The 16150-nt window shown below is 44.1% G+C and overlaps 1 protein-coding gene across 5 annotated transcripts in view; it reads right to left on the reverse strand.

Moving 5' to 3' along the window:
* lama2 (laminin, alpha 2) overlaps positions 1 to 16150 on the reverse strand; it is a 158218-nt gene that overhangs the window by 125587 nt on the left and 16481 nt on the right. For all 5 annotated transcript variants that reach the window (XM_030345512.1, XM_030345510.1, XM_030345509.1 and 2 more), the window contains exons 2-3: positions 3688 to 3861; positions 37 to 149 (exon numbers count right to left, since the gene is read on the reverse strand). In XM_030345512.1, coding sequence (XP_030201372.1) covers positions 37 to 149; positions 3688 to 3861 — 287 coding nt within the window. The remainder of the gene's footprint in view (positions 1 to 36; positions 150 to 3687; positions 3862 to 16150) is intronic.

Here is a 16150-nt window from a genome sequence, read left to right on the forward strand (position 1 = left end):
GTGTGCGTGCGTGCGTGCGTGTGTGTGTGTGTCTACCTGCTTCAGGTCCAGGGTGACGGTCACATGGTGGTACTCCATGCCGTTCTTGATGGAGGGGCTTTGCCACCAACGATTGGTCCCATCAATGGCATATTCTATTGGGTGTTGTTCTATAACATGCACACGCACACACAAACACACACACACACACACACACACACACACACACACACACACACACACACACACACACACACACACAGACACACACGCACAAAGTGTTTTCATTGCAGCTGGCTTGGACTTCAAAAGGTTTACTAATTGAACTAAATTTATTTACCTTACTATGATGAACATAACATTCAGCTTCGGTCTAAAGGCAAAGCACTTAAAGGAATATTTAAAAGACCAAATTTTCGACAATGTCAGGAGGACCATGACATTTCAAGCAGTCCAGACCTTGAACAGAGGCCTCTTTCAAATATGAGACAAAACATTACCTTGTTTTCGAAAAAATTATCTGGATTACATTTAATATTTCTAAAAGTAACAAGGAAAAAGACGATTTGTCTGCTTGGTGTAACTCCTGTGTAGAGCTGTGATAAAACAGGGGGCAGAGGCAGCTGATTAAAAAGAATTACACACAGCAGGACGTTCAAAGACTTCTCGGCTGCCAGCTGTCCATAAACACACAACTTAAATCTGACATTTCATTCTTTCTTTTTTATTTCTCAACAGGAGTCCACGTGCTCGGGGAACAGTGAGAGACATATGTCACTTAGTAAACACTGCAGTTTAAGAGTGCCATAAGAGGCATGGTTGAGTGGCTGGTGTGATGGCTATAACCTTTATGAGCATATATCTGCAAGCCTCTTAATCACACACATTTCCCAGCGATCGGAACCTCACATTCAAGTCGCAAAACACAAACAAGCAATAGAGCATAGGATTCAATGAGTGTATCATATATACCTTATTCTTATTGACGTATTAACAACCATAAGGTATATTTGACTAATATCCACCTAGTGGGTTAGAATTGATCAACTAAACATACAAACTTAAGAAGCAAGTAAGGCTGAACTCACAATTGAATTTTTGTGAACAGAATATTGTGCATGTAAGATGAAAGCTTTGGAATACCATGGATGCCTGGAGCCTGTCCTTGCTTCTTGTTAGCCCTGAGCAGCCCTCAGTCGCACAGACCACAGGACAACACACCCAACATCTCTCAAAACAATACAATAATACTTGAGCATGGACCTGTGGAACAAATGATTCAGTTTTCATTATTGATTATTAATGATCATTATATTTGTATTGAACCCTTATTAAAACAGACAAGACTCACTAAGATTAAAGTCACTCCTTCAAGAGCGACGCGGCTAACAAAGTAGCATGCAACAGGGTTACGTAGAGTAAACATAGGGTGAGTCGAGGATAACAGAGAGCCAATACACAGCACGGACCAGGAACCCATTCATGTGAAGCGTTAACGTTTTGAAACACGGGTACTGCCTGGAGCTGCCCAGTTCCAAGTCCTAAAAAAGAATCCAAAACAAATTATCCATGAGAAATAAAATCCTTCCGCTTCAAGTGTTCCTGCAAACCGTTCCATATGGAAGGTGCAGCAGATTTCCAGTCTCTTCCCACTCTGTCCGGACACAGGGAACAGAGGGGGAGAGGGGAGCCCTGACATCGTAGGCGTTAACAGCCTTTCATTATTTCAAGGTAATAAAGTAAGTAAAAAACTCTGTTGTTACCAATGTGGAACAATGTCCTGATTCAAGCGCAACCCAAATACATTTGAAAGAAACCCAGTACATATATCAATTATAGACGAATAATGATGCAACCGCAATCACTTTCCAAACTCTTATGTAAATCAAGGAAGTGCTTATTGCACAGGGACCCATTCGCCAGTGATCAACAAAGAATCAAATAAGACGCATGGCTAGGCCAGCTGGGACTGCTCTCGGTCTCATACAATACAAGAGATATAATACGAGATAAAACGTGGATACAATGGGGTCAGACATTTCAATCATCTCCCCAAATGTACAACATAGATGGCTGGATAGCATTTACAAATCAGGGGTAAATGGTGAAAATCAGCAGAAAATAGCCGGTTTTCCAGACAGCGGTCAAACATTTTTAAAGACATGTCCAGTTCAGAGGTGGTGATTTATTCACCAAAGATCGATTCACACAAGGTAGACCCTGAAACGATTCCATGCAAGCAGCAAAGCACAAATCAAATCCTGCTCAAAACATTTGGTGACTTCACCTTAATCCACTTTTCATATAGTTTCTGACAATAAAACCTCCCGGAGTTTCTTTGTAGGTTTGTCTATTTGCTGTTAATTGGGTTAACAAAATAAAACAAATATAAATTAAACTTTGTTATCGGTGTCTTCAATACACAATACAACAAACAGGCCATGTAGTGCACATGAGCCAACGTCATCCATTTGGTCACATCTCCCTCCCTCCCTTCCTTCCGTCCTTCCTCCCAGCCTCCTTCCCTTCCTTCCTCCCTACCTCCCTCCCTCCCTCCCTCCCTCCATCCCTCCCTCTCCTCCTTGCTCCATTCCTTCCATTATCTTTCCGACTCTATAAACCAACATCTAAATTGGTGGTGTACCATTAGTCGATTAATCGATCAGTCAATCAACAGCAAATTAATCTATCTAATTTAATAATCGATTAATCCTTTAAGTCATTTATCAAGTACAAAAATAAACATTTGCAGCTCAATTCAAATAATTGGTTCATGGATCATTATAAGCAGAGTTATCTATTTTTTCTTGGCTGCTTGTCCGATAAAGCAAGCACATCTAAGACATCACTTCGGACCCGGCTAACTCTGGATGCTATTATTTATGGCATTCAGAGTTTGGTCTAAATGGTGAATTTTCTCATCAGAAAAAGTATAATTTGATCAATTCACTTTGAAAGGAATTGTTTAGTCGCAGCCTTAATCTAAAGATGTCCCTTCTCCCCTGTTCTACATTTCCATATATCTTCCTCCACCTGTTTACGGCTCTCTCAGATCCGCTGGCTGGCAGGCTGAGTGATGGATGGACACGCAGGCTGGCTGACTTACCGGGGGTTAAATGAGTCATTATTGGCTGGCAATTATGTTCTATCACCATGTCGGGAGACGTGATTAATTTTGCAGTCCAACCGTTAAGATGCATCTTGCAGACAGATGATTACATACCAAGTCATTAGTTAACATCTGCGCAGTTAGGCTCTGACAAATACGCCAGCATTCAGACACCTTTAAACAAGATATTACCATGAAAAAGCTGAACAGGGGACTTCAGGGTGTGAGTGTATATATATATACCATATATATATATATATATAGCTATATATAGCTAGTGTTTGTGCATGTTTATACTATATATATATATATATATATATTTCACAATACATATTTCTTTATGTATTGTGGCTCGGCTCCCATATATATATATATAGTTAGAGTGTGGGTGTAAGTATATACAATATAGATGTATCTGTATCTATATATAAAATCGGAGTGTGCATGTGTATGTATATACCATAAATCTATTTATATATCTATTGTTGTTCCCGGATACATCGATATAGTTACGGTGTGTGTGTTTGTTTGTGTGTGCGTGCGTGTATGTGCGTGTGTGTGCGTGTGTGGATCACGGGGGGCCTGGTTGGAGGTCCTACCTAAGGGTTTGATGCTCTTCTGGTTGCAGACGCGGCATTGCGGCCGGTTCCTGGCCGGCTGTCCCGGGACGTGCTCCACCAGCTTGCAGAACATCTCTGGCCCCTGGGAGCCGCAGGTGGCGTTGGCGTGGATGTCGGCCATGGTGGCCAGGTTCAGCACCGCCGGGAAGAGGCCTGGGGAGGCAGCGGGGGAGACAGCGGCCAATGGCATTTAGGAGAACCCAACGGTGGTGACCAGACTCTGCAGAGCGCAATGACTGGCTGGTGACGCTCATGATATTACTAAAGGACATAAGTAGGGTATGCTGGGTGTATGAGGGACGGCGGCAGACGGGATGCAGCGTATGTGTGTGTGTGTGTGTGTGTGTGTCATTAAAAACAGCTTAGCAACGATCTGCCTCTCAACCTGTAGAAGAGGAATGAACACAAAGGGCATGTGTGCATCTCTCTGATCAGGCGTAACGGTGGAGATGTTCACCAAAGGCAGAATACCTACAGGTCATTGGGAATAGTAATTATACATATTATAAATGATATTTATAGTGGTACCTTCAATAAAATATCCTTAGTTATATTAGGACATCACATAGATATTGTAACTACGTTGAACATATTGTTTTAAACGTGGAGAATTACAAAAATCCTGAATTGACAAGGCTCATGGTGCATGTTCTTGATGAGTTAGATAACTTGCCTAAACCAAATGAAAACCATCTGGTGTATTTTCAGAGATGATGTTTGTAGTAACCTAATGTTCTGGAAAGAGATTGTGCTTCCTTCCTAATATACACACACACACACAAAAACACACACACACACACACACACACACTCAGTCATACACACAAGAACTTTTACAAATCCCCAGATGCAGACACATACTTTACAAGCCCAAACACACGTGACACTGACTGTTTCTCTCTCTCTCACGCTCTGTCTCTGTCTCTGTCTCTGTATCTCTCTCTCTCTCTCTCTCTCTCTCTCTCTCTCTCTCTCTCTCTCTCTCTCTCTCTCTCTCGCACTCTTTCCACCATATACATCAAATCAAATATGCATGGTTGCAGGGCTTTATGGTGAACTAAGCGGAGGCATGTGTCTGTGTATGTAAAGGAGAGCAACAAGAGGAAGCAACAAGAGTCGAAAGGAGAAAGTGTTGAATGTTTATTGTGTGTGTGTGTGTGTGTGTGTGTGTGTGTGTGTGTGTGTGTGTGTGTGTGTGTGTGTGTGTGTGTGTGTGTGTGTGTGTGTGTGTGTGTGTGTGTGTGTGTGTGAGAAAGAAAGACTATTTGGGCTCAGATGAATCCAGCTGTTTGGCCAGATGTCAACTCTGATGAACTGTGAAGAACATCTGAGGAACTCCAAATCTCTCTTTGGCTCTACCTCGCTTTCTCTCCATCTCGCCCACACACTTACCCACTGCTACAACACACACACACACACACACACACACACACACACACACACACACACACACACACACACACACACACACACACACACACACACACACACACACACACACACACACACACATATACACACTTACAAACGTACACACACTAACACACACAGACACACACAAATCAATTATGAGACAAAAACTTTGATACTCTTTTCCAATCTCTTCACTTTTCCTTCATTCTTTCTCTTGTTTATCCACAGACGAGAATTGCCTCGCGTTTATCTCGACCCATGAGAAAATCGATAGTACCAACAGCACCGAGAAGGTTTTCACAGGGGGGAGGGGCGTTGGTTCAACCCCATCGTTAAGCCTCACGTCATCTTTTGGAGGCTTTATGTGAATTTCTTATAACGAGCAAAATAGTATAACGGCAGCCATCAACATCAATGGCCGCCCCTATGGAGCTGCACCACACATCCACACACACCATGGGGTTAGCCTTCGCCCTCCCTGTCGGGGGCCCTTTGACTCCAAAAAGAGAAAAGGCTGGGCCCTGAGCCAAGAGACAGGGTTTTACACCAATATTAATTAGTAATGGTAACAGAACGGTATAGATGACTAAGGCCCAATCCCATTTCTACCCCTTACCCCTTCCCCTTCCCCCTCCCCCTTGTTTTGAAGGAGTAAGGGGAAGGGGTAAGGGGTAGAAATGGGATTGGGCCTATTTCTGGGATAATAGAAGACATACTACGACGGAAAAAAATTAAACAACAACATGGTTTTGGCTACACTGGCCCTTTAAGGGAATATCATATATTATATACATATAAAACATAATGCTAACAGTAAATTAGCACTTAAAGGTTGAACTTCAAACGCATTAAAACAATGTAAATGTTAAGACAAGCTTACACCCTGTAGTGCAGAATGGCTTACACCCTGTAGTAATACCGCGTGCAGAATGGCAGCCAACCTTTTCAACCATCAATTAAATGAAGTAGTCATCAGTATATTCCTTGGCCCATGTGTGGGGACCCAAAAATATAGAGAGAGACACATCTTAAAAAACTCTTCATAAAATATTTAGCGCAAATCTGGCTTTCAAGTTGCAATAACGGCCTTGGCTCTTGATAATTTCCAGCCTAATTAATAAACCGACCATAAAATATTTTAGGTCACCCCACCCCCCCTAAGAAGAGGCAGCTCATCCCCCCTCCCCCCTCCCCTGGGACTCACTTCACAAAAAAAAAACGGCTAATAACTACTGACATTTGTCAATGCTAGGGAATTGAAGGCAACATCCCAAACTGATCACAGCGACATTAAAGCAATTTCAAAACCAGATGCAAATGTCCCGGAGACGCTGTAATGTCCTCTCATCTCTGGGCTCCTGGTAATGACATGGGCTCCATATACCAGCCTCCCATGTTGGCAGAGGCAGTTGCACTAGGGAGGGTGGAGGGGGACTGGGAATGGGTGTAGAGATGGTAGATGATTTATATGTTTTTTTTGGCAAAGGCATGCCTGCATCTGTCCCTACAACAGCAGTAGCTCTACTCGCCGGAAAAATGTCAACACATTTTTTAACGGGAAAGTTTGTTTATCTTTTCCTTCCCTCTCTTTCATTGTTAAAATTGCACAATCTAATCTGGTACATGCACAAACACAACACAACGAAAACGCCAGAACAATTATAAAAAATCCTCGAAAGAGATTCTCGGAAAGTGTCGAGTGTAGGTAGAGGAAGAGCTAGTGAGTCAAGCAGCACGCCGTAGACGAGAAGGAAAACAGCTTTGTAACCCATTCAGAAGACGAGCCCCCCCAACAACAGGCCAGGGGGAGGTTCCTAGGGCTCAACTGGTTGACCGCAAACTACGACCGTCCTGCTGCGCTGTGATTTCATGCCTCAGCCGGCCTGCTTATGTAGGCCTCTTTCTGAGCCCCATAATGATGTGATATAATCCATTGTAAAAGAATAAAAATAAGAAGACACATCGAGGCTGAAAGTGGTGACGCAGAGGCGGGACAATGGGGGGACGCCAGCCACAAAAGAGCGGAACCTTCCCGGGCATGATCCCCCAGGGAGAGGCTCGGGGGGTACGGCCAAGGCCGCCGCGGCAGAAGGGGGAAATAGAAAGAGGAGAATAAGGCCCCATCCCACCCCTTCCCCTTACCGCTTCAAAACAAGGGGGAGGGGTTAAGGGAAGGGGTGAGGGGTAGAAATGGGATTGGGCCTAAATAGGAACACGGAAGCTTTTAATCCAACGGAACTGATTGTAATGATGAAGATGTGGCGATGAGGATACAATAACTTCTACGAACTTAGGAACCCGATAACATTTTGTGTCAAAGTGACATCCAAAGGGATTCCGCTACGACCAATGCTATAAGATTAGCGTGTGTTTGAGTTGGTGAGAGGAATTATTAAAATAACAAAGAGATATTCTGCACAGATAACAACTTCCCCCAGAGGCTGTTTGTCATTCAAGTGAGCAAAACCTTTGATAGGTTTTGTAATCAATGTCGAAGCGCTATATGAAGCTCTGTATGACGTGAACTAACATTGGACAAGCTTGAGATTTGAAGGGCGCTGTATGTGGTGAGATATTTTTAATATATTGTGGTGAAATGCGCATGCACACACACACAAACACACACACGTATACATCCAGTGGGGCTTAATCACCTGACACTCTCTCTGCTCTGATAACCATGGTAACCTAGCAGTAGGTCTGTCCGTCTTGTCTGTCTGATTCTGCTGTCTGTATCACCTGTCTGAGTGTCTCTCTCTTGGCCTGCTAGTTCATGCTCTATTAAACATGCATGATCTCTGAGGACCTACATGAATATATCTTCTACTGAGGACGGCGCCATCATTAAAGCGCAATTCAGAGAACCTGGGATATCTTGAAGGGAGAAAGGCCATTTACTGCACACATGGTTAGAGGGTTGTATTGGTCGCCAATTTATGATCACCGTAGGCCGAAGTCAGACTGCGACCGTCCAACAATATTGTTCAGATCTCTCGCCCAATTTCTTGGGTTCATAACCTGTTCTCCAATAAAAGACAGCTTCCATGCTGGAAGGTTCATCACACGCATGCATGATGCTGTTTGGATTGATCTCTTTGGGGAGTGTGTGTGTTGATGGCTGGTTAAAGCAGCCTCACCTGGCCCGAGATAGTCTGATTGGACTCTGGGGCTGGGTGAGGCTGCACACCTGTTGCACATTGAGTAATTGATGTGCACAGGTTAGAACAGCCAACACCACACACACTCATGCTGCTATCCATTTGGATGGTACGCTGGTACGAACGACCAGCTTCAGCGAGAACGTGACGTATTTCCCTTGCTCCAGCCTTCCAGTTTGCCATTTGTGTTTCTGTCAAGCCACGAGGGGGAGTAGTAGATTGCTAGTCATCATTAGCAACATAGCCTCTTTAGCAAACCAGCTTCAAAACAAAACTTTACATTGAATTGCACGCAAAGCAAGACCGTGCAATGCATATATTGGTGACCGGATTAAAGCAGCAATGAAATCAAGTGTGTAAGAGGTTTTAAAAACGACATTAAAACCACCAACGTGGTACAAATAGAAAGAAAATACATCTCATCCCCCATTAACTATGGGCACAGCCATCTTCTTTGCGAGTTGTACAGCTCTGCTCGCTCTACTTTGAAAGCGACGAGATACTACGACCAAAAGGGGGCGTGCCTCAGTGAAATGCCGCAAGAAAGCTGGGAGATTTGCGACTTTACCACTTCGTAAATCCAAATGGATAGCAGCATTAAAGAGAGATCTCCTGCATGGCAGCATGGAGCACCATCTTCATGTATCTACAAACCTGTGTCTGCCAACCTTAAAATGACCTAAAAATATTTTTTGAAATTGAATGAATTATCAATTATTTGTCCAATAAGGCTGCAGATGCAGATGATGCATTAAAAAAAAATATGTATTGATTATTTTGAAGAAGAAAAAGAGTATTCACCAATCTAACAGTGGCAGTTTGCTCCACAACGATGTGATTGGCAGTGGTTTTGGGAGGGGCCTACGTCCACAGTGCTACATGGCGCTGTCGCCTCTGCCTTGCAGTTTATATGTTGTTAAATATTACCCGTGCACTGCCTTGCAGTAGCGTGCTGCAAATGATGACAAATACTACATATTCTCCAGATAAATTCATTATGGATACGGTTTCATGAGCTACCTTGTTCTTCTCTGTAAAAGAAAGGAATAGGGTTGCTTACGCTGCTGGTCATCGTGTGTGTGTGTGTGTGTGTGTGTGTTTGTGTGTGTGTGTGTGTGCAGGTGCTGTAGCATGTGATGGATGTGTTATGGCAGAGTTCTGAGGCGATGATGTTGGTTTGATGGAATAAGAAGAAGCTTGGAGAAGACAGGGTCATCTCTCTCTCCTGCGCTCTCCCCGGTCTTTACCTTTCTCCCTCCTTTCCCCCCTCGTCATTTCTGTGTACCTTTGTGTCTGTCTGTCTCCTTTTCTCACTCTTTCTCTTTCCGCCTGGGGCATTGGGGTTTGGAGATGGATGGAGAGACAAAAAGAGAGAGGGCGAGATTGATGAGCAAAGAGAAAGGTAGAGATGGATGGAGTGTTGTTTGGAAGGGTCACGCCCTGGATTGGGCTGAGAGATGAGACAGTAATAATCCCCCGCCACACACACACACACACACATAGACACACGCACACACACACACACACACACACACACACACACACACACACACACACACACACACACACACACACACACACACACACACACACACACACATGCTTAAGCAGGCACAAACGTGCACATACATCCATACATAGGCATGCACACATGTGCACACACACACACACACACACAAACACACAGGCCTATGCACATACACAAACGTAGCTGCTCCTTCAAATACCCGGCCAACCCCAACACCTCACGAAAACAACAAAATACCATTCTATCTACAGTTTACCCCAGGAATGGAAACTCAACACAATCCACACCAAACGTCCATGCCTTTGCAGTGAGAGGAGAAAAGGATAAATGCATAGGATTGACATGTCTCTGTTCTTTACATGCATACATAGATATATATTGATAAACTCTTTACTTTATAAGAAAATGTGTAATAATAGCCTCGAAACAAAGTCTCACACAATGGCTGTCAAGCACACAGAGGCGCGCAGAGGAATGGGTGACAACTTGTTTTCCCGGCTGCATGCCGTTTCTATGGTAACAGTGTGAGCGTTGACACATTGGATAAATACATCAGGATTTCTAATAGATCGTAAATTACTTTCGCTGCATGTCGATTGGCATTTCTGTCTTAGTTTTTTCATTATTTCTTTCCCTTTCTTCGTCTCAGCCGGTCCTCTGCCGTTGACCTTCGGTGGGCCAACAGCTCCTGGAAAAACATTCTGTCGACGCCGCAGAATCTTCCGGAGGGATGTGTCCCTCTGCCGCCAGCGGCCTGCCTACGCGTGTACGCGTCTCCTCGTCTTCACATCCCACTGTGGATCAACCAACAGGGTTTTGTTGAACACATAAAATGGCCCTCAAAATGGGGGCTCCTACTCCTCTCTTCTCCTCATGCCTCCCCCCATGTTCTCTCTCTCCATTTGATCCTTTGTTGTTTCTCCCCTTCTTCCGTTCTTCCCGTTGGCCCCCTCCTCTGTCCATCCTGCCGACCGATACAGAGCATTCTTGGAAATGAAAACTAAATCAACATACTCCTCTCACTTAGACTTTCTGCCCTGTGGGGGTGGGGCGGCGTGTGAGTGTGCCTGTGTGTGCACGCATTCATGTGTGTGTGTGTGTGTGTGTGTGTGTGTGTGTGTGTGTGTGTGTGTGTGTGTGTGTGTGTGTGTGTGTGATTGTGTGTTTGTGTGTTTGTGTGATTGTGTGTGTGTCCTTGAGAGCGCTAGTTCAAAGAAGGAAGCCTAGCAGGGAACGTTGAGGGTTCTTGAGCCATGAACAGGAGTGGAGAGGGAGATACAGAAAGGAAGCGAGAGACGCCAGCGAGAGATCAAATGTGTGTGAGTGTGTGGAACTACATATCGAAATTCTAGTGCCTGCAAATTAGAAAATGATGTTTATTTCCTTCCTGTCATTCACAAGGTGTCTTTTTGTTATTTGTTGTATGTATTGGGTATATCCCAACTGGTCTTGTACTAATAATGTTGGTGTCAGTCATTCCTTACGAGCCTATGTGAAGTAAACCAGTGATGAAAGAATATTATGAGCTTCACTAACTCAACACTAGTCTCTCACCAAATGAAGTGTGTCTTCTGTTTGGATTGTATTCACCTGACCCGAAACTGCCAAACAACAAAACCTCTCCTCGTCGCTTTTAAATCACTCTGAAGGAGAGTCTACATCACAACCTGCTTCTCTTTTGCAGATCTGTCTTCTAAACCATACCCAAACTGCAAGTAAAGAAGTCAGCAGTGAGCCTGGACTCCATCCTATTGTATCCAAACGATCCGAATGTCTAGGTCTGCTCTGTGGTGTGTGTGTGTGTGTGTGTGTGTGTGTGTGTGTGTGTGTGTGTGTGTGTGTGTGTGTGTGTGTGTGTGTGTGTGTGTGTGTGTGTGTGTGTGTGTGTGTGTGTGTCTGGGGGGGGGGGGGGACCCCCTGCTACCAAGCTGTGCTCCACGGGGGTCAAAACATTTAGTTCGGCTGCACATTCGTCTGTGAAATCAGATCAAGCAGCTGCATACACAGCTGGCTGTTTGTTCCATTCATATTAGCATTATTAAAACAACCTTATGTTGTGGCCTTCGATGTTTCCATTACGTGCAACAAACAACCGGTTCCAACGCGATCATATTTCTATATTCTGAAAAAAAGTATCTTAAAGCAATGGACAGCAGGATCTAAACATGTTGTTGTACCCGTTATATATCTCAGAGGGAAGTATGTGCTAGACACCTCCAAAAATATCTCCCCAGTCTGAATCTACCCCCCCCCCCCCCCCCAAATGAAGCGCTATGGCTTCATTCAGCCGCACCATCATCACAATTGTTCACTGCCTTGGCCACTTGTGTGAATGTTAATACGCCCTCCGCATGGTTATAGTCATGAGGGTGGAGAGAGACTCCCCCTCTTCAATTGGCTTGAAGGAATAGAAGGCAATCAATAGACTGAAATGACTTGAGATTGCAATGGATTTCATGGAACATCGTTTTCTGAATGCACCCCATAATAACCCTTGATAACTTAATTAGAAGTAAATTACAGATTTCTTTATTCTGAAACTGTGCGTGTCTATGTGTGTGTGTTGTGTGTGTGTGTGTGTGTGTGTGTGTGTGTGTGTGTGTGTGTGTGTGTGTGTGTGTGTGTGTGTGTGTGTGTGTGCATGTGTGTGTGTGTTTGTGTATTTTTCTGTGTGTGTGTGTGTGTTTGTCTTTGCATGTGAGTGTGTGTATATGTGTTTGTATGGTCTATGTCTGTGTGTGTGTGTGTGTGTGTGTGTGTGTGTGTGTGTGTGTGTAGGTTTGGGTGTATGTGTGTATGTGTTTGTGTGTTTGTGTGCATGCGTGTGTGTGTGTGTGTGTGTGTGTGTGTGTGTGTGTGTGTGTGTGTGTGTGTGTGTGTGTGTGTGTGTGTGTGTGTGTGTGTGTGTGTCTGTATGTAGATGCCTCTGGGTTTACATGTGGGATAGCTTGTGTGTGACCTCTGCTAGACGGTCAGCCACACAAACTCAGACTAAACAGGAAAAGCAGAGAGTTAGAGAAAGTTAATCCTTTGCTCCGGCCTCCCACACACAGTCAAGTAAACACACACAAACACACACACAAACACACACAAACACCTGGGGGGGATAACCCCTAAAAAAGCAATTGGAAGGAATTTTCCGTTCTTCTCATTTAGTACTGCAATCCAATCCATTGGATGTTAATATTGTGCCTCATTTGAACTTGTCTTTAACGATGTTTAACTAGAGAGAGAAGTTTATGTGTTTCTCAGAAGAGAAACACATAAATGCATGGCCCCGCCCGACCAGCTTTCAGCGTCTACCCGATGAGACCGTATAGTCTGAACATAAGGGGAGGTTTCCCCCTGTGTGTATGAGGGGTATTACCGCCAAAGGCGAGCTCATGTACCCTTCAGGGAGACAAGGGAGAGCAAAAGAGAAATTAGAGTCTAAACACAACAAGTGTATTGATTCTAATTAAGGCAGTAATCAATATCACTGTACATTTACCAAGGTATTGTTGAATCTCAAGCGTGAATCATCCTCAAGTAGCACGACTAGCCTGAGGTAACCTTCAGGGATATCACTTGCAGTTGGCCATATAACTTGCCTTGGCAATATAACTGCCATTTTTGCAAAGCCAACAGAGCTTTTAAGTGTCAGTAGATCAGTATAAAACATAATGTGTCAACCCTATCATTGTGTTAATTGTAAGGGCATATGTTCTTATGGGAATAATAAAGAAAAATTAAAAATTAAGCATTTAGCTTCAATTCATTTAGACTCCAATCACTATATGACTTTATAAAAATGCAATGCCAATGAAAAACCATCCAATATGAATGGTAAACTATTAAATGATTGCAGAGCTGTACAGATTGACAACAAAGCACAGGTGTAGACATAAAACAAAGACTATTATTTCTACCGGGGCACCGGTAGTAGATTCATCATTACTAGTTAAGTCCACTACCGTTGCCCTGATACATAAAAGCAGCAGACCCCTAATTTGTGTTATGAGCATCACGTGTGTGAGTCCTACCAAGAGCCGAGAGCCCTCTGGGAAAAGGGTTAAGTTCATATAATTGTTCAGCACGCTTCAGCTGTGAGTTGTGTTCTTGACCTGTCCGTAAAAAGGCATGTCCCTTTAGTACAAGCGTATAAACTACGGTTGGACTATAGTTTCTGACTCAAGTTTTATCCATTGTCCAACACCCCAAAGTCAAATCACGTGACTTCAATCCAGAGATTCATCACAGAATGGAACGAAATAATTACTAAACTCCAAAACCAAAACCACCAGCTCTAATAGATCGGGAGGGAGAGATGGTGAGAGAGGGGGGGAGAGGGGGCGAGAGACAGTCAAAGGAAAGAGAGGGAGAGAGGGAGAGAGTAGGAGGGAGACGGGACAGCGGAGGTAGAGAGTAAGCACTATAACTCCTAGATAAGTGGTCGCTGTGATTAAGTGCAGCTCAGCCCAGCCAGCGGTAAATCTACTGTGCTCTGGACCACTTGCCCTATCTCATATAAACACACACACACACACACACACACACACACACACACACACACACACACACACACACACACACACACACACAAACACACACATCGAGATAGAGAAGGCCCATACCTGATGAGCCAGTGACGAGGACTTTGTTAAATCATCCACAAGCACCTCGGAGACATCATTGTGTGCATGTGTGTGTGTGTGTGTGTGTGTGTGTGTGTGTGTGTGTGTGTGTGTGTGTGTGTGTGTGTGTGTGTGTGTGTGTGTGTGTGTGTGTGTGTGTGTGTGTGTGTGTGTGTTGCAGTAGTGGCCTTGGCTGAAGAGGCTAGAGCAAGTACTAACCAAGGCAAGTGCTGATGAATTTGTACTTAAGCACACACACAAACACACACACACACACACACACACACACACACACACACACACACACACACACAAACAAACGCACGCAGACACACACACGCACACACACACACACATACGCCCAAGGGAGGTGTTAGGGCTGGTAATGAAAACATGCCAGTGAGTAGATTTACAGGAGGGAACAACTTGACCTCTGGCTACATAGAGATTTATCACTGGTCCAAGATCTGATCATCTCAGAGCTGCTAGCATCCACAACACACATTACAAAGGAACACCACCACAACGCAACATTACACAACACAACAACAGCCAACACAATATATCTGAAATAATACAACGGGAGACAATGCAACTCAACACAATGCCAAACAATACATTGTCAACGATTACAATTAACGGATGACTACTGCATTAAAAAGGTCCAACTGTTTTGGACATTTTCATTGACAGTGCATCAAAGCTTTCCGTAGCTTCTTCATTAACCCAATGATCGCCTCACGTCCCCACTAGCTTGGCATGCACAGCTAAACGTTGTTATCACGTAGAACTATTTTGGTTCAGAATAACTTTGCATACTCCTTTTGAAAACATTTTAACACTATTCATTCTATATCCAGCACAACAGGCATGCAAACCAATTAACAACGTACCAACAAGTGGATATAGTAAAATGAGTGTCTCACTGAACACAGTAGAACAAATTGGAAAATGTCAACTTTGACAGAGAAGTAAGTAAACACCTGTGATTTGGGACACTTCTCGGCCTCTCTTGTGTAATATGACTCAGACGAGGCCCATTAAGCCAAGGGTCAGAGGCAATACGGGAGCACGCCAGGATGTGTTTTCGTCAAACAGTGAAGAATGAGGGGGAAATAAAAGAGACAATCTCAAGGCGTGCGTCACTCCAGGCATGTAATTTGTATGTGTGTGTGTGTGTGTGTGTGTGTGTGTGTTTGGCACTGTGTTGGTCTATGCGTATGTATGTGTGTGTTTGTGTGTATAAATGTCTGTATTGAGCGGCGTGCTAGTGTCCGTGCGTTTGTATTTTGTCTACTTGTCAGGTCAGGAAATAACATTGTTCAGGAAACGCGTTTGCCGGGGTCACAGGGGATTGTGGGTAATTGGAAATCCAGATGGACGTGCATGAACTTTCAGGAAGAGACTGTTACCACGGAGATTGAACGGAACACAGCACATAAATATCTCTCATTTTGTTTGACCTCCCTGTCCTCTCGCTCAACTACTTCATCTCCTCATCTTTTTTTTTCCGTCTCGCCTCCTTTTGTGTCGTCCCTGTTGCCTTTTCCGCCTCCTCTCTCGTTCTCTCTGCTCGGTGGCTCGCCTTCTCGCCGCCATCCCTCAAACCATTAGCCATCACCAGCTACAATGGGAGCTACAGGCAGATAGCCGGCTGGCGGGGAAGAGTTAGGGCGGAACAATCGCCTACGGATGTCTAAGAGAAAGGCCAGTCTTCCTGAGTAATGCTCT

The sequence above is a fragment of the Gadus morhua genome, chromosome 21 (assembly GCF_902167405.1).
Source record: "Gadus morhua chromosome 21, gadMor3.0, whole genome shotgun sequence".
Taxonomy (NCBI): domain Eukaryota; kingdom Metazoa; phylum Chordata; class Actinopteri; order Gadiformes; family Gadidae; genus Gadus; species Gadus morhua.